Genomic DNA, 24,053 nt, shown 5'->3' on the forward strand with positions numbered 1-24,053 from the left:
TTTCTGGTCCTCAAATGACCTCCATCTTATGGGTCATATTATATTACTCAGGAGTCGATTACAATTATGGACTCATTTACTGCCTTGCTGAAATGCTATTTGGTGAAAGTTGAGAATTTACATAAAATCAGTTAGTGCTAGAATTGCTGAGTTGTTTGCCAGACCTGGTAGCTGGTAACTTGTTTCTTGTTTGATTTCTCAACTGAGGCAGGAATGTAGGCAAGGAGTTATCCACTGGCCCATTAGAAGAAATACCTGCTCTCGATAAGAGTTAGACATTTGTTCTGTTCCTAAATAAAACCACCACCATTATCAAATTTTCTTTTCCTTTTTTCTCCAGGTTTACTATGACCCATTTGTAAGGATGGTATAAGAATAATCAAAGAAAAATATGATACCTGCCTGTCCCATGAAACCTTAGAGGCCGAAAAAGGACTTGATCAATCTGAATTTCTGTGGCATAGCTGAAATATAAAATTAGATTTTCAACCCAATGTAACCCAAAAGGGAGGATTGTGTTGTTGTTAGCTTAAATTTTAGATTTTAGAAGTTTTAGAAAAATGAAAGCAATAGTGAAGGTGTGACCATTCTGTGGGAAGAATTGACTAACAACGTTTGTTATAGTGCTGTCTTGTTTTCTCAGTACTTTGATTTAATTGCCCTTTGACCTTATGATGTCATTTATTCCTTATAGTTACTGTGTGAGATAGGCTGGGCAGAGATCATTACCACCTTATTCAGATGAGGCATATAAGCTATATGGAAATAAAGAAGCTTGAGCAAGATTCCATAGTATTAATAATTTGGCAATAGTTTGGTTCACTAAAGATAGGAATCAAAGATAAATATGATGTGGCCCCATCCTTGAGTTTGCTGTGACTCTTCATCTGTTATTTCACATATATCCCACATGTTTGTTGAGGTTAATGTTTAATTAATAATCATCACATATCAGGTTAGTAAGTACTTAGTGGGGCATGATGTTGGGAATGTAAGGATAGTACCTATTGCATGCCTGATTCACATCCTTGTCCTATAGACATTTGACTCCACCGTGGTTGGATGGATGGATGGATGAAATGTCGTCATGCTTATTAAATAAACAGATGGATAAATAATAGTATTTTTACATCTCATATGTAAAAACTGTTCAAGAGAATCAGTATGGGAGCTTTTTAGATGAGGAGAATGACGGGGGTGTTGTCAGCATTTTGTCCTTTTTCCTGGAACTTTAATAATTTATAATGGAAATAAATGACAGTTCTTTTCTCTGTTATTATAGTAGGGTCATTAGCTAGGATTTAGTTGTAGTTAAAGCTGGTGTATATTCCCCTCTGCATTAATATGAAGAGTAGTGGCAGAGATACTGTTTTTGGAATCATGCGAACATAACATTCTCCCTTACCGTTGCAGTGACCTTTAGGTAAGTTACTTAACCACTCTGAGCTTTCACTTTCCTGTCTGTAAAATAGGGATCATGTCGTTGTGAGAATTCAGCAGCACGGTGCTTGGCATAATGATGACTTAAAAAATGCTAGTGATTATGATGGTATCTACTGCAGTGTTTAGAAAGGGAGAACTACTAATTCCTAACGCTCAGCATTTCTAGAGGTTAGTTTGATTAGCCCTTTTTTAAAAAAATTAATTCAGTTTATGTATTTTGGTTTACTATATGTCACTTATGATACCTGGTCTGTTATGTCAAAAGCTTTCTAGTTACTTTGTTAGTAAAGACTGTATAAGCATGAAGGAATTTTGTCCAGAGACCTTTTCTCTTTTCATACACATTGAGTTTCATAGCACACCCATGTTTTGCACAAATATTACTTTAAAGTGCGAGAGAATAAAACACAGAAAGCTTATTCATGATAGCCAACTGGTCAGTTATAGATAAAAACAAAGCTCTGAATAATTTTTCTTTTAGCAAAAGGTGTTCATAAGATATCTGTAACATCAGTTGGCAGTGAGCAAGTCCTGTCATTCTTGTTAACAGGTCCTGTATCTTTCTTATTATCTTTTTCTTTCCAGTTTGTACTGAAACTGCCCTGCCCTAATAAGACCTTCATCGTCTTGCTTCTGGACCCTTGTGTGTGTGGTAGCTTCAGAACAGGTTTTGCTCCTTCAGGCTTGACGTTTCCCCGCACCCCACGTCTGCCCACTCCCAACCCTCACAGTGCTGTTTAGTGCTTCCTGCACATAGCTGTTAGGTTATTCTTCCAAGACATTATTTTCTTCATATGATTCTAATATTCTCCCCTCCCTGCTTCCCCAGTCCTCTTTCTTCTCCTCTTCATATACCCTCTTACGTTCGAATCTCTCTGCCTATACTCCTGATGTTTTGCTTTCTAGTTTACCTTCCCTCATCTTTTTAGTTGCCTCTTTTCTGACCAGTCTTCTTCTAGCAAATCTTTCCTGATTTCCCAGTTCAATTTGATTGCTCCATTTTTTAAGGATGTCTGCGGTTCAAGTTGTCCGTATTCCTCATTTGTTACACATTGATAATTGCCTGTGGTGTATAATTGTGTGAAAGTGAAAGTGTTAGTCACTCAGTTGTGCCCGACTCTTTGTGATCCCTTGAACTGTAGCTTGCCAGGCTCCTCTGTCCATGAAATTCTCCAGGCAAGGATACTGGAGTGGGTAGCCATTCCTTTCTCCGGGGGATCTTCCCAACCCAGGGATCAAACCCAGGGCTCCCACATTGCAGGCAGATTCTTTACCATCTCAGCCGCTAGACAAGCCTGGATAATTGTTTAAATGTCTTTAATTACCTTAACTTCCTCATTTTATTGATGAGGAAACTGAGGCCCAGAGTGAATGGATTTGCCTTTGTCTCTATCACAATGCTTTATTCATCGTAAGCATTCAGTAGATGCTGACTAACAGCAAGTGGTGTGTGTTCATGTGTATGTGTGTGTCTGTATGTATGGGAAACTTAGTTTAGTTCAGGCTTCTTGTTGTTGTTTAGTCACTAAGTCATTTCCAACTCTGAGACCCCATGGACTGTAGCTGCCAGGATCCTCTGTCCATGGGATTTCCCAGGCAAGAATATTGGAATGTGTTGCCATTTCCTCCTCCAGGGGATCTTCCTGACCTAGGGATCAAACTCGTGTCTCTTTTCAGGTGGATTCTTTACCACTGAGCTACTAGGGAAGCCCTTAGGTCGGGCTACCAGTTTACCAGTTACCAAACATAACTCCTTTTTTCTCTTCTTTGTGTGTCCTTTCTCTTATGTGTCCCCCCCCCCCCTCTCTTTTGCCTAGTCTGTAATCATCATTGTTTACTTTCCTTTTGTGTCCAAAGCAGAAGCATATTTAAGGGGAAGGGAGGTTGGTGGAGTCCAGCACAGTCCAACATAAATCCTTCCCTCTACAATCTAAATCTGTTTGTCATGCCCTGATTTCTGAAGACTCCTTGGTGAACACCAGCCATCTAATCTCAGAAAAAATCATTACTGTCTTTGAAGGTAAAGTACACAAGGTAGTTAAGATTATCCTTACTCAGTTCCAAGAATTTAAATTATGAGGTAAGGTTAAGGGTGTTGGCCTATTTCTCACTGGAAAAGCGACCACCCAAGTGATCTACTTGAAGCTGTGAAATTTATGAAGATGTAGTGAACCTATGGAATAAGTTGCCAGGAAGGCGGCATAAGGGAAATAGCCTAAGTGAAGCAGTTACCAACATGTATTGAACAGCCACTGTGATTAGAACCTTGTTGAAGAGATGTTTATAAAACTAGAGTGTATTAAAGGTAAACGGTGGTGAAGCAATTGACCAGGAAGTGGCCGGGAGCCAAATATTTTAATAAAATGTCACTAGGGTTTTCATATGTGCGTGTTACCCTTAACATTCTTCACATGTGTCCATAGCAGTGGTTGATTTGCTTCAGGAATTAACAGACATAGACACTCTCCACGAGAGTGAAGAAGGAGCGGAAGTGCTCACTGATGCTCTGGTAAGTCGCGCGGCCCTCTGGGGTTTTGCAGCTGTGCATATGGTGTCCACACCATCCCCACCGTCGTCTCTGTGAGTGGTATCGGAGACAGAGAGCTCTGTGGCAGAAGGCTGGACTGAATAAGGAGGATATGAAAGTAGAATGCAACCTTGGGGTACCTTATTCTGTGGAACTGTATTAGGGCAGGGGGCGTAGAGTCCTGGCATTTGTTGACTATCTGCTCTAGGCAGGCCTTTACACTTTATTTGCTCTTCACCGTGTCCCCTCAGAAGGGTGTTACTGCTACTATTCCCACTTAGCCGTGGAGCTGAGGCTTTGAGAGACAAAACAAACCTGTCTGTGGTCCCACGGCTGGGATTTGAACCTCTGTTCTCTTTGACTCCAATTCCAGCTCGCCCACCCTCACCATGCTGCTTCTAACCTCTTTTACGAGGAGTTTTTGCAGAAAAGAGTTTCTTTTCTGCTCTGGGCTCTAGGCTTTGTACTCTCAAGTGCTGGTGAGGACAGGTATCATTATTACTTGTTTTACAGATAGGGAATCAGAGAATGTTAAAAGCAAGAACAAACTTTCTAGCTTACCCCGGCCCGAGGAGCAGCCCTTGACTGCAGAAGTCAGGGTCAGCTGATTTCTGTGTCCCGTTTTTTGGAGCCTAGGCTGTTATTCCAGGCAGCAGCCACTTGCAAGAGTTTATATGTGAAGTGAACTGATGTCGTCTCATCAGCCCACTCTACCCATGAGGAAGCCCAGCTGCAGAAGGGAAGCCTTCCCCCACGTCACTCAGCCAGCCCCTGTAATAGCAAAGATGAGCTCCTGCATGTTGCGGTCCCCTCTACCATCCTGGCCCATGACACCAGCTTCCCTCTCTCGCCAGAGGGCCGGTGGCAGGGCTAGTCCAGCCTCTTACCCTGATACCACCTATCGACCTCTTATCTAACCCATCAAGCTATCTCATCCTCAAGTTTCCATCGTTTCTCTTGTCTTCTACTGTCTGATCTTTTCTCTCTGGTTAAGAATGTTAGTAAGTACGGGGTTTTCGGTTTTGTTTTTTGGGTGTTTTATTTTTTTTTTAATAATAAGTTTATTTATTTACTTATTTTGTACTGTGCTGGGTTCTTCATTGCTGCGCAGGCTTTTCTCTAGTTGTGGAGAGTGGGGGCTACTCTCTAGTTGCGGTGCTCAGGCTTCTCATTGTGGTGATTTCTCTTGTTTTGGGGCGTGGGTTCCCTAGCCCATAGGGTCAGCAGTTGCAGTTCCTGGCCTCTAGAGCTCAGGCTCAGCAGTTCTGGCACACAGACTTAGTTGCTCTGTGTCACGTGGGATCCTCTCCGATCAGGGATCGAAACCCACGTCTCCTGCACTGGCAGGCGTGTTCTTTACCACTGAGCCACCAGGGAAGCCCTAAGCACTGGTTTTGTTGCAGTGTGCAGAGTTCATCAAAGATCGGTATAGCTCCTTGGATTAGAAGCACCTGAGGTGCTTGGTTAGGCTACTTTCTGGCCCCATCCAAGACCTGCTGAATTAGAATGGCTGGGGCTGGGACCCCAGATGATTCTGAGACCCCATTGCTACACTGCCCAGCCCCTCCTCACCCTTCTCTTTCAAGCTTCTTGACACGAGAAATTTCCCATGTGCCATGCTCGCAGCTGGCATTTGGTGTGCATGAAGGGGTTGTGAACCCACTGGATATGAAGGACTGTCTCTTACAGAGAGAGAGGCTGGAGTCCAGCAGGGCCATTTGTGACTGAGTATGATGAAAATTTCTATGGCCATTTTTCTCTCAAGCTCCTTCCTGGAGCGAACTGCCACTTTTGTCGAATCCAGGACCTTTATTTTCCCTTTGAACCGCCGTGCAGAAAGGAAAGGATGGCGTGGGGGTCTTTTGTTCTGAGCAGCATCTGAAGGAAGGCTGTGGCACTTGCTCCTTCTCATGTCCCCACAGTGTCATCTGTGTCGTCTTGCCTTCCAGAGGTTAATTACAGTGGCCCTGAATGAGCCTTCCTGCCTGGTCCCTAGACCGATTTTAATTATCATCCTCTGCCTGTGTGAATAGAGGAGACGAAAGGATCAGCTAGCTGGTCTGCTGCCTGTAAAGCGTACCTAGAAACAGCAGTTCACACAAAAGCCCCCTTTGTGTCTTCTATGTTGCCAGGCCCACCGGCAAAAGCTGGATCTTGCAGATTTTATTGTTTGTTTCGGAAGAAACGGTTCATCCTCAGTCCGGGGAACCATTAAGTAGCTGCTGTACGGGGTTTTCTGTTTGTTTTGTTTAGTTTCTGTTTTATTATATTATTTTAAAGTTTTGACTCTTACAGCTTTATACTGGTGGGGCTGGCATGAATCACAAACAAGTGAATATTTCTAGACTCCCATATATTATTTGCTGATCTGCAGCCAGTCAGCAGCCATCAGTAAATGTCAGACAGCAGAACTGGTAGGTGGTCTTCATCTGTGTCTTCCTACCCTTGTGCTGCATTCAAGAAGAAGGTTGATAAATATTCTCATATTATAAGGGTTGAGTTGTCCTCGTAGTTTTAATTTGGGGCCAATATCGGAGGCCTGGAATTGCACGAGCGGAGGCTAGAGGGCATATAGCAGAATTTATTGTGATGTGCAGTTTGCAGTTATTGCCTTGGTCTTTTTCCCAGCTGGAGGTCCTAGGCAATAGAACAGCACATTTGTGGAGAGAGAGTGCGGTCCTGGCATTCTCAGGGATCTTCGGGGTTTAAAATTTGGTTTACTTCCACTGCTATTACTTATACAGAGGCGAATATTTGTGCTTTGTAACAAGTTGACTTGGTAGCCTGGAAAATAGACTCTTTTCTGGAGAGTGGAAACACAGATTATTTGCTTGGATGGCAGTTCCTCTGGCATGCCTCTCTAAAGAAGAGTCCTTGAGAGTCATGATTAAATTACAGTCATTTCCCCACTTACTAGTCCCCAAAATTTGCCACGCACTTGGCAATCCCATGTCTTTGCTCACATCTCCCTTCAGCTTGGCAAGCCTGGCTTCCCCTGGGCTATTTGGAATACTCCTATTCATCCTTTAAAGCCTCACTTAAACCTCATGTCTCCTGAGTCTTATTTCAGACTCATCACCTCAGCAGAATTTGTGTTCCTCTGCTTCATGGTACATCCTGGCACTCGTCACATTGGCTTATAGACATCTTGTTAGAAGCTTGTCTCCTGAGATGTGCTCCCCAGCAGGGGAGGGGCCACAGTGGTGCTCTGTCACTTACCAGTGTGTAACCTTGGAAAGGTTACCTAACCTCTCTGCGCTCAGCTCCTTCTGTAAAGTGGGAAGAGTAGTAGTAGGTCTGTATATGAGAGAGGTTCCAGCAGGCCTACGTTTTGCATTATAACCATATTACCATGTGTATTTTCAAAACTTACTGCTTGGTCAAGATTCAGTGGGTGTGGGTGTGTATGTAGGGGTCGGGGAGAGGGTTTATTATTGTTTTTTTAATATGAAATTTCCAGAACTCATAGTAGGTAGAAAAACCCCAGTCAAACTCAAGAAACCTTGTTGGCAGATTGTGGAAGATAGAAAAAGAATCCTTCAAACCCTCTCATCTCCGCTCATCTGTCCCTTTCTTATTTCCTCCTTTTCTCGTGTATCTACTGTCTCTGCACAAGCGGAAAAATACGACTGATTTTTGCCCCTGAACTTTGTCTTGGTAGAATCTGGTGGAATATTGTTTGGCAGGTATGCTAACAAGTGGAAATACCCAATGACTTATCAGAAAACATCAGACTTAAGACAGTCACGATTTCCAAGGGCAGTGTTGCTGTAGCTGATGCTTTAATCCCTAAGAAGAATTTGTTTTTAGTTTCAGAGTTAGTCACAGGTCCAAAAAAAATAGGCATGAAGGTGGTAGACCCAAGAGTGTAGAGGGACAGAATGCTAATCTGTGCTTCTTACTAGGTGATATCCGGAGCTATGCATAATATAAATATTTTTCCGAGGGTTTTCTCAGCTAAATGTATTTTGACTGCTTTGACCCTCCTGCAATCAGATAAAATTGCATTTAACCCAGCTAAACATAAAGTTTCACACTTTGCAAGCTTAATAAGGCTGTTTGTTAGAAGTTAGATTTTTGTAGCAAGGAAAAAAGATTTTCTCCAGCCAGACCCATTACCAATAACCATCTAGTTCTGGAATTTGAGTGTGTTGCTTACTGCCTGGCTCAGTGGTAAAGAATCCACCTGCCAGTGCAGGAAACGGAGGAGACACAGGTTCGACCCCTGGGTCGGGAAGATCCCCCAGAGGAGGAAATGGCAACCCACTCCAGTATTCTTGCCTGAAAACTCCCACAGACAGAAGAGCCTGGCGGGCTACAGTCCATGGTGTTGCAAAGAGTCGGGTATGACTGAGCAACTGAGCATGCATGCGTTGTCCCCACAACCTTCCAGACAGCCGACTCTGGTAACAGAATTAAGAATCGAGGAAAGGGAGGGAAAATAATGCAGACATGGCAGTGGTAAGCAATTGAGAGTGGCGAGGCAGTTCACAGAACTGACAAGCAGTGTGATACCCGGCGGAGTTGCAGTGTCTGCTGCTGTAGGATTCAGGGAGATTACAAGTCAATCAGGGTGATTTAGGGGAAAACAAACTGTGACATGGTTCACGTTTTCCCCCAGATGTTTTTCTGTTTTCTCTCACACACCCAAATTGTCCAATTAATTAAGGAAAACACTGCAGTGGATTTCTTTGAAGCTTTTGCTGGCTGTGAGATTTGAGAGCAAGATTGTATATCTCCTTAATACATAAGAGGGGGAAACAGCTCTTTCTCGTATTTATAGGAGCTCTCAATTCTGGCATCAGTATCTCCTCCAGTCTGCAGCTAGGGTCCTCACAGCGGGGCAGAAAGGAGAGCCTAGCAAATCTGCTTCCTTGGTGATGCAGGTATCCCCAGTTAGTCAATAGTTTCAACTTCTCCCCCATCTGGATGCTTCCCTCAAGTCTTGCCCAGAAAGAGTAGAGGCCTTATTTCAAGATGTGTCTTTCTTGCCATTGTTCCATCCTCAGGCTCAGTTTGAATTGTCTGTAGAGTGCCTTGTGCAGAAGTGTTCAGGAAGCATCAGTCGATGAGATCATTTCTTTCCTGTCCTTTCTCTTCTCTTTTTCTCCTCACTAGAAGCGACAGGATGTGATGGAAAAAGTCTTGGAGTTGGTCACTTCTGCCACAAGCTCTGTGACTTTGACCAGGCTGATTAACCCTTCTGGACCTATGTATTCTCACATGTAAAAGCTGTGAGCGATACTTGAGGGTAAATGAAGCAGTGTATGTAGAAATACAATTACAGTACACAAAGTAAATGTTTTGTCAGTTTATTTAAATTTAGCAAAATTACCGAATGTCCGGTATGTGTAGTGTTGCACTTGACTTTGAAGAGTGTACCAAGATAAGTGAGGGTGCAGCGTCTGCCTTCAGAAAATTTGAGTTTTCTTAGCCCGTGCAAGAGATGGAACAGTGAATAACCAGGTATCAGAAGAAGGAAAGGGCTATCTGCTTAATTTTTGAACCAGACCCAGGGTAAGGCATGCCGTATAGTTTCATTTACTCTTTTTTTTTTTTTTTTTAGTTTCATTTACTCTTAACTCATTCCCATTTCCTAAGTGAAGAAGCTGGGGCAGTGAGAGAAAGGAGCACCATGGGTACGCAGCAGATCTTGTCGACCGGTATAGGTTTACTTATTGGCTGCGACTTGGAAATTTATTACCAGGCAGATAATCACTTCTTGATTATTAGGTGTTTCTGTTTCCTTACTTACCTTCCTCGGGGTGCTCCTGGGTTCCCCAGTGGCAGTCTCTGTGTTGGGCACACATTGTGTCAGAAGGTAGCATGGAATGGTGGAAACATTGTTTCATCTAAGAAGGAAGCTTGGTTTTTGCTTCTGCTGCCACTGCTTAGTAAACGTGTGGTCTCGGCCAGGTCACTAATCTCTTGAATATCATCTGTATGACATGGCTACTGAAAATTTCTTGTAAGTGATATGTGGTTATATGAATCAAATGAGAGAAATAAAATTGCTTTTTAGGCATTATATATAATAAAACATAAGACATTTTATTATGTTAAGATTCTTTTTGAGAAGGGGTCAGAAGTTCATCAAAGGTAATAGTTTCATAAAAGCTTGGTTATGGAAACTTAGAAACGGTTTGAGTTTAACCTGAAGTTTTGAGATCAGTGTCAAATACGGCAAGTAAACTTTCCTACTGAATATCTCTTGGTGCTGTAGTTGAGAAATGTGCTTCTCACTTGAACGAACTTGTGACTCGAGAAGGCATTTTCGTAAGGTGTTTCATACTCTCTAGAAGTAGAGGGAGCACACGACTTGATTTCAGAAGGCCGAGGTTCAAGTGCTAGCGTGTAACTCACTCACTGTTACCTTGGATTTTACCTTGTCCCCTTAAGCTTCAATGAGGGATAATGAGGCCTGCTGTTTCTTTGCCTCTGGGTCACTGCACAAGTCAAAAGAGATCTTGCGATGGGAAAGCACCCTTCAGACCACAAGTGGAGGCTGTTTACTTTGCTCCTTCAGTAGAGAGGGGGGTACAGGAGTGGGAACGTTCTGGGGACCATCCTGTGACATGTACCCCTTTCTCTTGCCACCCTGATGCACAGGTGGACGGGCAGGTGGTCGCATTGCTCGTGCAGAATCTGGAGCGTCTAGACGAGTCTGTGAAGGAAGAGGCGGACGGCGTCCACAACACTCTGGGTAAGGGGGAGAGTGGCCAGCACTTCCTGAGTTTTTGTTGGTTTTGGAGGTTGGCATTCATTTCCTTCTTCCTTTATAATAGAGTCAACAGCCAGAGGGTTTTCCTTTTTTCTGCTCCCAAACTGCCTGTTCAGAAATGAAGACCCTTGTGTAAATTTCATATAACTGCTGCTTTGGTTGGGCTTGCAGGCAATAAAAGCAGAAATCCACTAAGTAGGTGACCTTCCTGGACAAAAACGGCTGGCTTCTCTGAATAGGCCTTTTGCCTCTGCCTCTAAAAGTCAGGATAAAGTCTATGCAGGATGAATTTTTTTTTTTTTTCCTTTGGAAAGTATGTATTTTAGGATTTTTGAATCCCCTTCTAGTGGTTTTTCTTCCCATTTCTCTTCAGTGGAACTACAAGCTTTTGAACCACTGTGCATAGGCATACCTCATTTTGTGTGTGTGTGCTTTATTGTGCTTTGCAGATGTTACATTTTTACAAATTGAAAATGTGTGGCAACCCTGCATTATCAGATGATAGCATTATTTACTAATATGATATTTTTAAAATTAAGGTATGCACATTGTTTTTTAGACATAATGCTATTGCACACTTAGTAGATTACAATATAGTATAACTTTTATATGCACTTGGAAACCAAAAAATTCATGTGATTCTCACTTTATTGTGATATTCACTTTATTGCAATGGTCTGGAACCAAACCCACAATATCTCCAAGGTACACCTATGCCTTTATAGGACATTTTATTTGAAAAATAGTTAGTATTTCCTTCCCTTCTTATGTGTACTTTGCCGTGTAAACTGTGAGTTGAAATATTGCTGTTAACTTGGCTGTCCCTTTATCATATGTTCCTTTAAGTAGATTCTTCTGCAATATTTCCCCTCCTCCTCCTCAAGTCTCCCCAGTCTTTCCCTCTGCAAAGTTGATTAACCAATAGTCTGTTTAAAAATAGTTTGGGGTAGCTCTGTTTATCACCATTTGCTATCTTATAAAACCAAAGGTGACGTATCTGTAAGCAGAGCTTAAGAAATGAAGAAGGCCCAGCAGAAGTAGAAATTTTGATGAGGTTAGATTTTCTCCCAGCTCCTTTGTGTCTACCACATATTTCCATTGTAGTTTTATACTCTCTCCTGGGAAATTACCATAAAGAAGGAGGAAGACATAGCACCTAGGGAGTAAGAGAAGAGAGAACACAACAGTCTGTGATCTGGGGGTTGGCTGTAGTCTAGAGCCAGAATTTGGCATTGCCATCTGTTAGCCTAATGCTGAATTTTGCTGAATAGAAGGCTTATCAGAAGTCTTAACGGACTGTTTATAAAAAGAGCCTGATGTAATGGGAAAAGCACCAGCCTGTCAATCTGTGAAGATCTGTGTAGTTTCAACTTGGTCCCTTACCAGCAAGCAGCTCAAGAGATTCATCCCTCTCTTCCCTACTAAGCATGTGATGTTTGTCAGGCACTGTTCTAGGCCACTGGGTACATTAAAGATGAATTAGGCACAGTTCCTCTTAAGAATCAGACTGATGGGAAAGTCTTGAACAGAAAGGAGGGATAATACAGGGTATTGCAATAGGAGTATAATAGGAGTCAGTGGGGAGCCCTACGGAAGAGAAGAGGAAGGGTCTCCAAGTGGCTTGGGTAGGAGCAGGTAGCTGATTGAGGCTGAATATGAAGAGGTGCATTTTGATGGAGAAATGTGAGCCAGACCCTCAGGCAGGGCAGTATCGTTTGTCAAGTCATGAATGGGTAAGGGCTTTGGGGAAAGACTAGAAATGTGCTATGGCAGCGAGAGGTGAAGATGGTAGGAGATGGGACCAGAGGAGTAAGTTCATCCAGACTATGAAAGACCTTCTAAACCTTGGCAAGATGTTTGGATTTGATTCTAGTGTTCAATAGAAAGCCACCTAAAGGGTAAGCAGAGGGTAAGCAGAGTAAGATAAGGGCTTCGGAGATTAAAAAGAATGAGCCAATTTCTTAGAAAACATCAAAAGTAATTTAAGGTATTCAAATGGTCTCCATCTCTCAGCGGTCTCGTTACTACTCTGCTCTCACAGCTTTGTGTCTACTCCCTGGGGTGCTGCCTGGACATCCTTTAAGTAGCCATTGGCGAGGCCGACATGGGCTGAAGAGTGAGGAGGAAAGAGGTGTATTGCTTCCTTCAGCTCTTTCTCCTAAAGGCTCTGGGCGTTGTGTTTAGAGAGCTCAGAGCTCCATCTGCTTTCTGGTAGTAACATATCCTGGCATGGGGAGCAGCAGGGGCCTGAGGGAAAGGAAAGCACTGAACGTATTCGAATGAGGGTTTGGTTTGTATAGTTGCGTTTGTTCTTGGCTGTGCTAGGTCTTCGTAGTGGCATATGGGCTCTTCTCGACAGTGCAAAGGTGCTTCCCTGCCTGCAGCACAGACTCTAGTTGTGCATGGGCTCTCTAGTTGCAGCAAGCAGGCTTAGTTGCCCTGTGGTGTGTGGGGGTCTTAGTTCCCCAGCCAGGGATTGAACCTGCATCCCCTGCATTAGAAAGTCAACTCCTAACCACTGGACCATGAGGGAAGTCTGTAGTTGTTTTTTTTTTTTTTTTTTAATGGCCTTTTTTTTAGTCTCATAATCATACAATCACTTTTTTTTTTTTTTTGGCCTCCTTATTTAAAATTTTTCTATTAAATGGCAATGTGCTTGTTGTAGGAGGTAGCAGGACCAAGTATATTTGCTTCTGAGTACCTGACCGTTACCTCTGCCAGCATGGCCTTTCCTGTCTATACACCTTGTTTTGTTCAATTAAGAAGATCATGCTTGCTTCCCTTGTAGTATCTGAAGAAAGAGATCTGAAAGTGGGTGAATCAGGAGAGGAAGAGGCTCTGAATTCTTCCACTTATTTTTCCCTATAAGGCTTCTGCCTAGCCCCCTGTGTCTTCCATCACAGGTCTCAGGGATCGTAGTACTGTGACAGTAAGAGGGCCTTGTTAGGCAGATACTCACACTTTGTGTATTCTGCTGCAGTGTTCTACACAGCAGAAAACCTTTCACTATTCCTTTAGTGAATTCTGACAAGTTCAGTTATGAGTTTTACTTGTAACATAACTTGAAGGGAAAAAAAAAACAACATAGCATGTCCCTAGTTAATCTAAGAATGACAACACAGCATCTGGCTGGGAGGAATACAGGCAAGTGGGAAGAGGAATATAATGTCTGGCATGGGAAGCAGGCTACAGATGGAAACAAAGTTGCCCTCCCAAATGACTGGTGTCTGTCTCTCTGCAGCTATTGTGGAAAACATGGCCGAGTTCCGGCCGGAGATGTGCACAGAGGCCGCCCAGCAGGGCCTTCTGCAGTGGCTGTTGAAGAGGCTGAAGGTAAATCTTTGCAGTGTGCATGGCTCATGCTGGGTCATTGGCACAGGTTGTTATTCCTGTGCTGTGTGATCTCATTTGGGAATCTTTTGGCAAATGTTGCCTCTTTCTTTGCTTCTCTTCTTCCATTTGTTTTAAAAATAGCCTTTAATAGCCCCGAAAATAATATAAACATGTTGTCAACACAAATTCACATAGTACAGAAGGTTTATACCGGAAATAGAAGCTCTCCTCTGCTGATTCCTTCTAGTTCCACTTCTCAGAGACAGCCACTGTTAACAATGTTTTATCTATCCTTCCAGAAATTGTCTCTGTAAATAGGAGTATATGTGTGTGTTTATATGTGTTTCACAAATGGAATCATACATTATTTTCTTTTGCAAGTTGATTTTTTTTCACTGAACTAGTGGCTGCCTAGTATTCTGTTTTATGGTTGTGCCAAATTAATGTAACCATTCCCCTGTTCATAACAGTTTTTTACTCTTAAAACAGCACAATAGTGAGTATCCCCATGTACACACACACTGTTTTGTTTTCTTTTTTTTTTTTTTTGCACACTTGTGTCAGTTTATCTGTAGGATAAATTCCTAGAAATAGAATTGTAATGTTAAAGGGTATGCACATTAACATTTTTGGTAAATTTTGCAGAATTGTCCTCTATCAGTTGCTCCACTGAGTTGAGATGTCTATTTCCCCTAGCGATATTGGGCATTGTCAAACTTAAAATTTTGTTAATTTGATAAGAGAAAACTGGTATTTTCTTTTAATTTGGAATTTTAAAATCAAGTACAGGTGCTGGCTTTCACCTGTTTATTAGCCAGTTGTATTCATCTCTTCTAGCTTCCTGTTTATGTGCTTTGTTCATATTTCTGTTGGATCATTCATTGATCTGTTGATCTGTTGGCTCATTGATCTGTTGGATCATTCATTCACTTTTCTTGTTAGCATAGTCCTTTGATCATCTTTTGACCATTTAGTGCCTGTACCGTAGAGTGAATTAGGAAAGGGAGAGGTCAGGGCTTCTCTCAGGATAGTGTTAACCAAAGACATGCTGGGAGGAGGTTTGGAACTACTTAATACTGTAGTACTGAAATATTCTGGGCAAGCAAGGATTCCCAGCTTTTCAGTGAGAAAGCTTGTCTGTGGCTGGAATGATTCTTTAGGTAGTCCTGGCCTTGCTGAGCTCCAGAGGGTCATAGAGATGCAGAAACTCTGAGGTACATCAGGTCCAATTTATCCCCACCCCTGCCTCCCCCTCTCCCCCGCCTTCCCCCCTCCCCTGTTCCCACTGTCTTGGCCGGGGTGAGGAGGAAGATTCTGCTTAAGATATCATATGTCCACATGGTTCCCTCTATTTCTGACAATTTAGGTCTTCCCAAATCCTTCTTATTTAACCCTTTGTTGCCATTAAATCTGTAACATAGACTTTCATAGCATGGCTTGAGGACACTCAGCTAGCCTGTATGTTCTCATCGGTGGGTAGGGGCGCACTTGCTGGTATAAGGATAAACTTGGTGCGTAGTTCAGCGCATGGCAACCGCCTATCCACACACACACACCCGCACCTTTCCTTTCCGGAAAGAGTCAAGTCTGGTTAACTCATTCATTGTCATGTTTGCAGCTTCCTTTTGACCTCCTCTCATGAATCTTTATGTCCTTTGGTTTCCCCATGGAATTACACTCACATCTCCCTCAGTTTCTTCGTTCCTTGATATTCAACAAAACTTTATTCTGCCAAGCTGTGAGACATTTTGGGGGTGAGGAGTAGGGGAGAGGAAAGTAAAACACAGAGCTAAGGTGATGGGCTAGATGGCAGGGACCTGAATCTTAATGGGATGGCCTTAATGGATTGGGGCCACAATTGTATACAAATAATCCGATAATTTTTGTCTTTGTGAGGTCAGGACCAATCTTTCCCAGTTGCTTGAGGCTTGGTACTGAATCAGGGATCTTCATTAAACTAGAATATCCGGCCTCTTCTGCCTTTTGAAAGGTGTTGAAACTTGCCGGTCTTTTTATGAATTGGTAACAGGAGGGGAAATTGAGACCTTTGGGTGTTTGGTTGGATTCTGTTACTCTTATGAGAGTAATAAAGAGGCCCATTTGGCCGTCTTGCAAGCTGTTGACTCTTGCCTTTCAGGCGTAGTGTTTATGCGATCCTCGGGGCACAAATAGCCATGTTATCTCTAAAACAGTTTTTCAAAATTTGGGGGTATCTAACCATTAAAATGCTATTTGGTTATTTTACTAGTAAGTGAAAATTCTTAGAAAATTCTGTGCTGACCAGACATAAATGAAAGTTTTGCTTCAGGGTGAGGCCAGCAAGAAGGCATGTCTTTAAAAGCAATTCCTTGCTCTTATTTCTCATAATCTGGAGAAGTGCTTACTGTAATCTTCACCATCATAATCATCTTGGTGAATCAGATTGAATGATGGACCCAGATCCTTACTTTCACAGGTAGGACTTTAAAAAAATACAAATTCCCAGACGTACTTTCTCAGTCTCTGTCTTCAGTGTATTTTAGACACGTTCCACGTGTGGCTATAAATGTACAGTGGTATAAGATCCACTGGTTTCTAGAAATGTGAGCATTTTTGTTACCTGTTTTTGTTCAGTACTGCTCCAAAACTAATTTAAAACTTCATTTTCATTATACCATTCCCTGTTCAAGAACCTTCCTACAGTGATACTAATGCCCTCTGCATCAGATCCCACCATCTCTGCCTACTTTTTAAGGCCGCTTAACCTGGCCTGATCTGACCCTTCCATCTCTCAGTTTTGAAACATTGGCCTTTTAGTTTTCAGACATGCCCCTCTACCTTTGCAAAGGTCAACATTGTTGACCTCTATGTCTTTCTTCCTGTTCCTCCGTCCACCAGGAATGACTCCTGCCTTATGTATTTCTAAATTGTACATAACCTTCTTAAACCAACTTAAACCCCTACTCTTCCATATTGCCACCACCATTTTTTGAACTGGAAGGAATCTTATAAGTTCTATAAAAAATTAAAAATCAAGACGTATAGAGATTAAGACAATTAAGATTGCCCAAATTCATGTAGCTAGAGGTAGAACTAGAATTAAAACCTAAGTTTCCAGACTTTCTTCATGTACTCTTTGCATAGCACTGCTTTGCCCATACTGCCCTCTTTCTTTTCTGAATGTCAATCTTTTTTTTTTTCATGTTGGTTCTCTTCTGGGAGTTAGCAGATCTGGGTTCTAACATATGCCTATAGCTGTGTGAAACATACCCTCATGGAGTATCTTTTCTTCATCACCTGGGAGACTTCCATATTATTATGTGTGCTCCTGGTCTTTCTCCAAATATCCTTAAACTCCTTAACAGCAAGGACTAGGACTCCATCATATGTGCATCTCTTCCCCGTTGTTCTCTGAATGTGATTCCCAACGAGGAGCGTCAAAATTGCCTGGCCACTTATTGGAAATGTACATTCTTGAACCCACCCCAGACTCACTAAATCTGCCCAGCTTGGAGTGGAGCCAGCAATCTGTGTTTTAACAAGCCCTCCAGGAGATCCTGATGTATGCTGAAGTCTGAGAACCCCTTTTATATTTACATTGCTTTATAAAACCTTGCTACCTAACTGATCATCCCATTGTTTATTCAGTAGTCCTTGAGTAACCCCTAAGTGAATGGCACATTAGTCAGTCTCCTTTTGGTACTAGTAGCCTCGCTAGCAGTATACAGAGATACTTACGGATTTTTTCATTCACTAAATGAAACCTTACTAATTTGTGCTGCTAATGGGGATAAAACCCATTTCATAGGATTGCATTAAAAGGTTTAACAAGTAAGCAGATAACTGTAGTGTGAGAGACGCTGCACCATAGTTCACTTTTTGATGGGGAATAGAAACTTATTAGGATACTGTGTACTATGGAAAATAATACCAAAACTTTTTTCTTTTTTAAAGAAACAAAATTAAGATTCCTTTTTGTTTCCCAATGAAATCACTGCTTCAAAAACAGTTGCAATATTCAGCATTGAGCTCATGAGTTGAGAATTGGCTACAGTGTACTACATGTACAACCGGTTGACGCTAAGTCCTTGGCCTCTTATGACCAGGAGTTGGGATTTTTGTAGGGCACAGGTTGCTTTGACGATTGTACAGGGCTGGAGCCATGTCTGAACCTGCCCCAGGTACCAGAGGTAAGCTGCAGAAATAATTTGCAGCTTTTGGCTGCAGGCAGTAGCATAATTGTCTTGTACTTTCCAAAAAAGCAGCAGCTCCCCAAAAGGTGAAGTTTAATTTTATTCAGGGCTGGCATGTGCTGAGTACAAACCTATGCTCGACTCTGTAATTACTCTGACAGCTGAAAGATTTAGGATCACCAGGCTCCTGGATGGAGGAGAGCCCCAGAAGCTCCAACTCCCATTGGGTAACTTTGCAAAATCCAAGAGAAGATACCTGGTAAATGAATTCTCTCTCCTCCGGATTTTGACTAAATGTCCTTGTAATTTGGCAGTTTGGTATTTTGCAGGCTTGGAGACTGTCATCTCTGAGTGAGATTTAAACAGAAATAAAACTTCCTTGGTGACTTTTGTCTTTGGCTAGACATGAAAGATTAGTCTCCTTTTTTCCCATCAAGCCCACGGTTTCACTCAACGTAGGAGATATCAGGCAGGTTAGAGAGGCAGAGTAATTTTGCGAAGATCACATAGGTAGTAACTAATGTGTAGAACTGAGATTCTAACCTGGATATTTCTGATCCCAGTCATCTGAAAAACATGTAGCACCTACTATGTGTTCAGTTCAGTTCAGTCTCTCAGTCATATCCGACTCTTTGCAACCCCATGGACTGCAGCACGCCAGGCCTCCCTGTCCATAACCAACTCCCGGAGTTTACTCTGACTCATGTCCATTGAGTCGGTGATGCCATCCAGCCATCTCATCCTCTGTCGTCCCCTTCTCCTCCCACCTCCAATCTTTCCCAGCGTCAGGGTCTTTTCCAATGAGTCAGTTCTTTGCATCAGGTGGCCAAAGTATTGGAGTTTCAGCTTCAGCATCAGTCCTTTCAATGAATATTCAGGACTGGTTTCTTTTAGGATGGATTGGTTGGATCTCTTTGCAGTCCAAGGGACTCTCAAGAGTCTTCTCCAATACCACAGTTCAAAAGCATCAATTCTTCGGTGCTCAGCTTTCTTTATAGTCCAACTCTCATATCCATACATGACTACTGGAAAAACCATATCCTTGACTAGACAGACCTTTGTTGACAAAGTAATGTCTCTGCTTTTTAATATGCTGTCTAGGTTGGTCATAACTTTTCTTCCAAGGAGCAAGCATCTTTTAATTTCATGGCTGCAGTCACCATCTGCAGTGATTTGGGAGCCCCCCAAAATAAAGTCTCTCACTGTTTCCACTGTTTCCCCATCTATTTGCCATGAAGTGATGGGACCAGATGCCATGATCTTAGCTTTCTGAATGTTGAGTTTTAAGCCAACTTTTCACTTTCCTCTTTCATTTTCATAAAGAGGCTCTTTAGTTCCTCTCACTTTCTCCCATAAGGGTGGTGTCATCCGCATATCTGTGGTTACTGATACTTCCATATTGTGTTAGGTACTTCCATATTGGGCTTCCCTGATGGCTCAATGATAAAGAATCTGCCTGCCAATGCAGGAGACCTGGGTTTAATCCCTGGGTTGGGAAGATTCCCTGGATTAGGAAATGGCAACCCACTCTGGTATTCTTGCCTGGGAAATCCCATGGACAGGGGAGCCTGGCAGGCTATAATCGATGTGGTTGCAAAAGAGTCAGACACAACTTAGTGACTAAACAACAGCAACTTCCATATTAATTCTTATAGTAACCCTCCAGAGAAGATGTTATTTTATTGTCTCCATTTTACAGATAAAGAAACTTGAGACCAGGAATATTACTTCAGTCATAGATGACCATTCTTAATTTATGGTGCCATCAATATCTCAGTAATTTTTTTATAAGGTCCTATGCCAAAAAGGACCTAATAGTCCCATTTAAGGCAGTTAGGTGCAAACAATTTCATACGTATTTATGTCCTAAGAATTTAGTAGCCATTTGAAAAATGAAATGCTTGGATTAAAATATATTTTTTATTTCATTCTTAAATACCACAACTACTTTCCGATAGATGTGTGTGCCTTTTGAGTACTACACAACTTCTAAAACCTTTTAATCAGATTGAACACCACCATCTTTGTTTCTTCTCCACGTTGATTTTCACACAGCTTTTTTATCATAGTAACCACCCAAAGCCAGCCTGTCAAAGAAAGGATGTCATCAAAAGAAAACAGTACCTGGAGCTAATGGTTGATGCATTCACTATTCCACAGATGTCAGATGTCACTGTGCTTTTCTTGGAAATACTGTGAATCCTTGGAATCCCCTGTGGATTCAGTATGGTGTCCCATGGCACACAGTTTGGGAACTGCAGACTTTGGGTTACATACATAGTGCATGCTTCTGAGTGAAATCTAGGTGTGTCTGATCCTAGATTTATGTCCTTTTTTTTTTTAATATACATGTATTACTTGATAAAATTAATTTTAATTCAGTGTAATCTTTAAATGATATAAGTGGATCAGGTTCATGCAAATTCACCTCTGTTTGCTGTCATGTTTAATTTTTTGTCTTACATTTAGCAAGTGCCTACTAAATAACTTGTTGGGAAAAGAGGGAAACCTTCCCCCCTACCTTGGAGATAGAATTTTATACAATCAAGTAAAAGCCAAGAGTCATTGGAATCACAGAAAGGCTATTGCTCCAGGGGCCTGATATCTTTTGGCTTCTTTCAGTTGAGTGTATCTTGTTTGAACTAAGAACCTTGACCCTTAAAAAGCTGCAGTAAGTTGGTATGGCTTAAATCACTTCAACTAGCAATAAATATATAAATCCATCACTCAGTCATGTCTGATTCTTTGTAACCCCATGGACTGCAGTGCACCAGGCTTCCCTGTCCACCATGAACTCCCAGAGCTTGCTCAAACTCGTGTCCATTGAGTCAGTGATGCCATCCAACCATCTCATCCTCTGTCATCCCCTTCTCCTTCTGCCTTCAATCTTCCCCAGCATCAGGATCTTTTCCAATGAGTCAGTTCTTTGCATCAGGTGGCCAGAGTACTGGAACTTCAGGTTCAGCCTCAGTCCTTTCACTGAATATTCAGGACTGATTTCCTTGAGGATTGACTGGTTGGATCTCCTTGCAGTCCAAGGGACTCTCAAGAGTCTTCTCCAACACCACAGTGCAAAAGCATCAATTCTTCCTTGCTCAGCTTTCTTTACTGTCCAACTCTCACATCCATATGTGACTACTGGAAAAACCATAGCTTTGACTCAACGGACTTTTGTCAGCAAACTAGCAATACTCATAACTTAAATAATTTGAGTGATTTGATTAGCAGATTCTTCATTATGATAGAGATACTCACCCCTTGGCTTTTCACTTTTGTGTTTTGATTTGTATAAAACTGTTTTTCTTAAAGTGAAAAATACCACAGTTTGCATTTAAACACTGGCTGTTGTACTGAATTTCCTGAAACAAGACCTTAAGCTTGCCCAGGGAGCATACCTTGCAGTCAGCACACGTAAGACCTTGTATTTACAGATCTTTTAACCTGAGATGGGTCATACCTGGTCAGCCTCCTGGAGCCCTGTGGGGTGCACATAGGCTCGATGAGGAAGACGTGCAGAGAGAGCTGAAAAGACGCTGGGTGTTGCTTCATTAGGGGCCAGTCTTCGTTCTTAAGTGCAAAATCAATGTCCAAACAGAACTGTGAATGGTGCTAAGGGGATGGCGGTATTAGCTTCAAGATAAACACCTCTCCTGTCCTTTCCAGGTACAGTAATTATTTCTCAGTTCAAAAACCTAGATAGGTAGCAGGGTTGCTGCTGATTAACAGCTGTTATTGTGCCTGCATTTTAAGGATCGAGGGTCCAGTAAATAAAAACACATGGATGAGGCTCACGCTCCTCTCTGTGTCCCTTTATCCACGGGGTATCGTTAATGGTGAGGCACTTGAGTCTCGCTCAGGAGCAACAATGTGGGTGACCGTGAAAGATGGGCTCTGCAGTGCGTGTGTCCCCTCTGCGACTCCAAGTAGCAGAGCATGCAGCAGGGAAAGAATTGTGGGTAGTAATTTGGGTGTTAAAATATTAACACATTTCTGCATATTTAATGTGGTTTCCTTTTTAAATAGTAGGCAGATTATGGCCCATGAGCAGATAGGTTTATGGTTTCAAATTAAATTTTAAGCATTAAAAAAAATTTAAAAATCCAAAAAGGAACTACTTTGTTACAAAGACATTCAGCTAATCTAAATAAGAACTGGCTTTCTTTTCAGCTTCTCTGATCATCTGTCCATAGGCTAATTTACAGCCTAATTTTATGACCGTCACTCGTGACTGAAGCTTCATGATAGATTTTAGTCTTAAAAACTTTCATTCATCTACTTTGCATTTGAGTACATATTATGTGCTCGACCATAGTCCCTAGACTCACAATGGGGAATCTAGGATGGCTTCACAGAGGAGGTGACATTTGTATCTGGGCATTAGAAGGGTGAGGACTGCTGTGTACATAATACTGTTTATGGTTTTCCTACATTGTACTTGAGTCTGGTCTCTTGAGAGCAGAGGCAGACTTTTTTTTACCCATAACCTACCTTTTCCTGTTCTCACTTCTCCATCTCTCCAGCTCAGATCCTAATACTTGTGGAAAAAATTGTCCTGGGGAAAGAAACAAGGGCCCTTAACATATTTCTCCTTTCTCCTGTTTTCCCACAGGCAAAGATGCCTTTCGATGCCAACAAACTGTATTGTAGTGAAGTGCTGGCCATATTGCTCCAGGACAACGATGGTGAGGCTCCCTCTCGGTATTGACATTCTGTTAGGATAGGAGCCAGGCTTGTTTCAGATCATGACAGCAAGCTCTCCTGCCTTTGGCATCCCCTTGCTCTCCCTCTCGCTCTCTGTGCAGCTTTTGTACTCTGTCAAGCTGTATTGATTTTGTTTGCTGATGTATCAGTGTTAGACGGCTGTAAAATCTGACAGTTAGCTTCATTTTTTTTTCTTCTTCTATTTTTTCCCCCTTTTAGAAAACAGGGAATTGCTTGGGGAGCTGGATGGAATCGATGTGCTTCTTCAGCAGTTATCCGTGAGTAATTCTTATGCTTCCTGTCTGCCATGAAGATACATGGCTTGTATCTTTAAATGGGAGGTGGAGCTGGAGATTGTGGGAAGGAATCAACCATGTGATGCAAGCCATATGGGGTGTGTTGGCAGGCTTCAGGTCACACTGGAGGCACATGGTTTGCCTCCTTTCGTAGTTTGTTTGCTCTTTATGACCAGATAGCACCATGTATCTGGTGTGGACTTTCTCAGGCTCCTGATGTTTGTCAGTCCCAAAGACATGTGCTTTCCACTTAAGTATATATTTTTGAGCCAAGAATGCCACATTATTTTCAGTTGACCCACTCCCAAGATTATTCACTTTCTTTTCTGTCAGTCTGCCACTAAATTGGAGTCCGTTCATTTAGGATCCAGGTAAGCTTCATGTGTACAAGTTCCAGTGCAACAGGATAGAGGTCAAAGAGGAGGATAGGGGGAGGATGTGGCACTGGAGGCTGGAAAAATAAATTAGAAGTTGCCATTTGCTCAGTGTGAGAAATGTAAATCCCATCGAAATGTTCTGCTGGCATTCTGAAAATACTGTTAAGATTTTTTTTCCCTAACCAGTCTCATCTGTGCTATTCCAAAACCAAGACTGAAAATAGATCATTTGGATAAAATCTTTAGAGTGTTGGGAGTGTCTGAGATGTCAGTTTGCATACAGCTTCCATCCTGGTGCCAGCAGCCTGAGTGGTTTGGCCTTCACCCCAAAAAACAGAGCTTTGAAATGTGAATCTCTTCCCAGTTCTGGGAAAGTGCTTAGTCCTGCTCCTGTAAGATTGATCATTTTGTAGCAGACTGTATGGGTATGCATACACTGTTAAGAAGCTTTCCTCTTAACATGCCATGTATTTCTGGCAAAGA

At 42.2% G+C, this 24,053-nt stretch overlaps 1 protein-coding gene across 1 annotated transcript in view; it reads left to right on the forward strand.

Annotated features, from left to right (window-relative positions):
- CTNNBL1 (catenin beta like 1) overlaps nt 1-24,053 on the forward strand; it is a 165,853-nt gene that overhangs the window by 56,120 nt on the left and 85,680 nt on the right. Inside the window, exons 5-9 of the mRNA XM_061437551.1 lie at nt 3,855-3,952; nt 10,580-10,673; nt 13,933-14,024; nt 22,806-22,878; nt 23,117-23,175. Of these exons, the coding sequence (XP_061293535.1) occupies nt 3,855-3,952; nt 10,580-10,673; nt 13,933-14,024; nt 22,806-22,878; nt 23,117-23,175 (416 nt within the window). The remainder of the gene's footprint in view (nt 1-3,854; nt 3,953-10,579; nt 10,674-13,932; nt 14,025-22,805; nt 22,879-23,116; nt 23,176-24,053) is intronic.

The sequence above is a fragment of the Bos javanicus genome, chromosome 13 (genome assembly GCF_032452875.1).
Source record: "Bos javanicus breed banteng chromosome 13, ARS-OSU_banteng_1.0, whole genome shotgun sequence".
Classification (NCBI taxonomy): domain Eukaryota; kingdom Metazoa; phylum Chordata; class Mammalia; order Artiodactyla; family Bovidae; genus Bos; species Bos javanicus.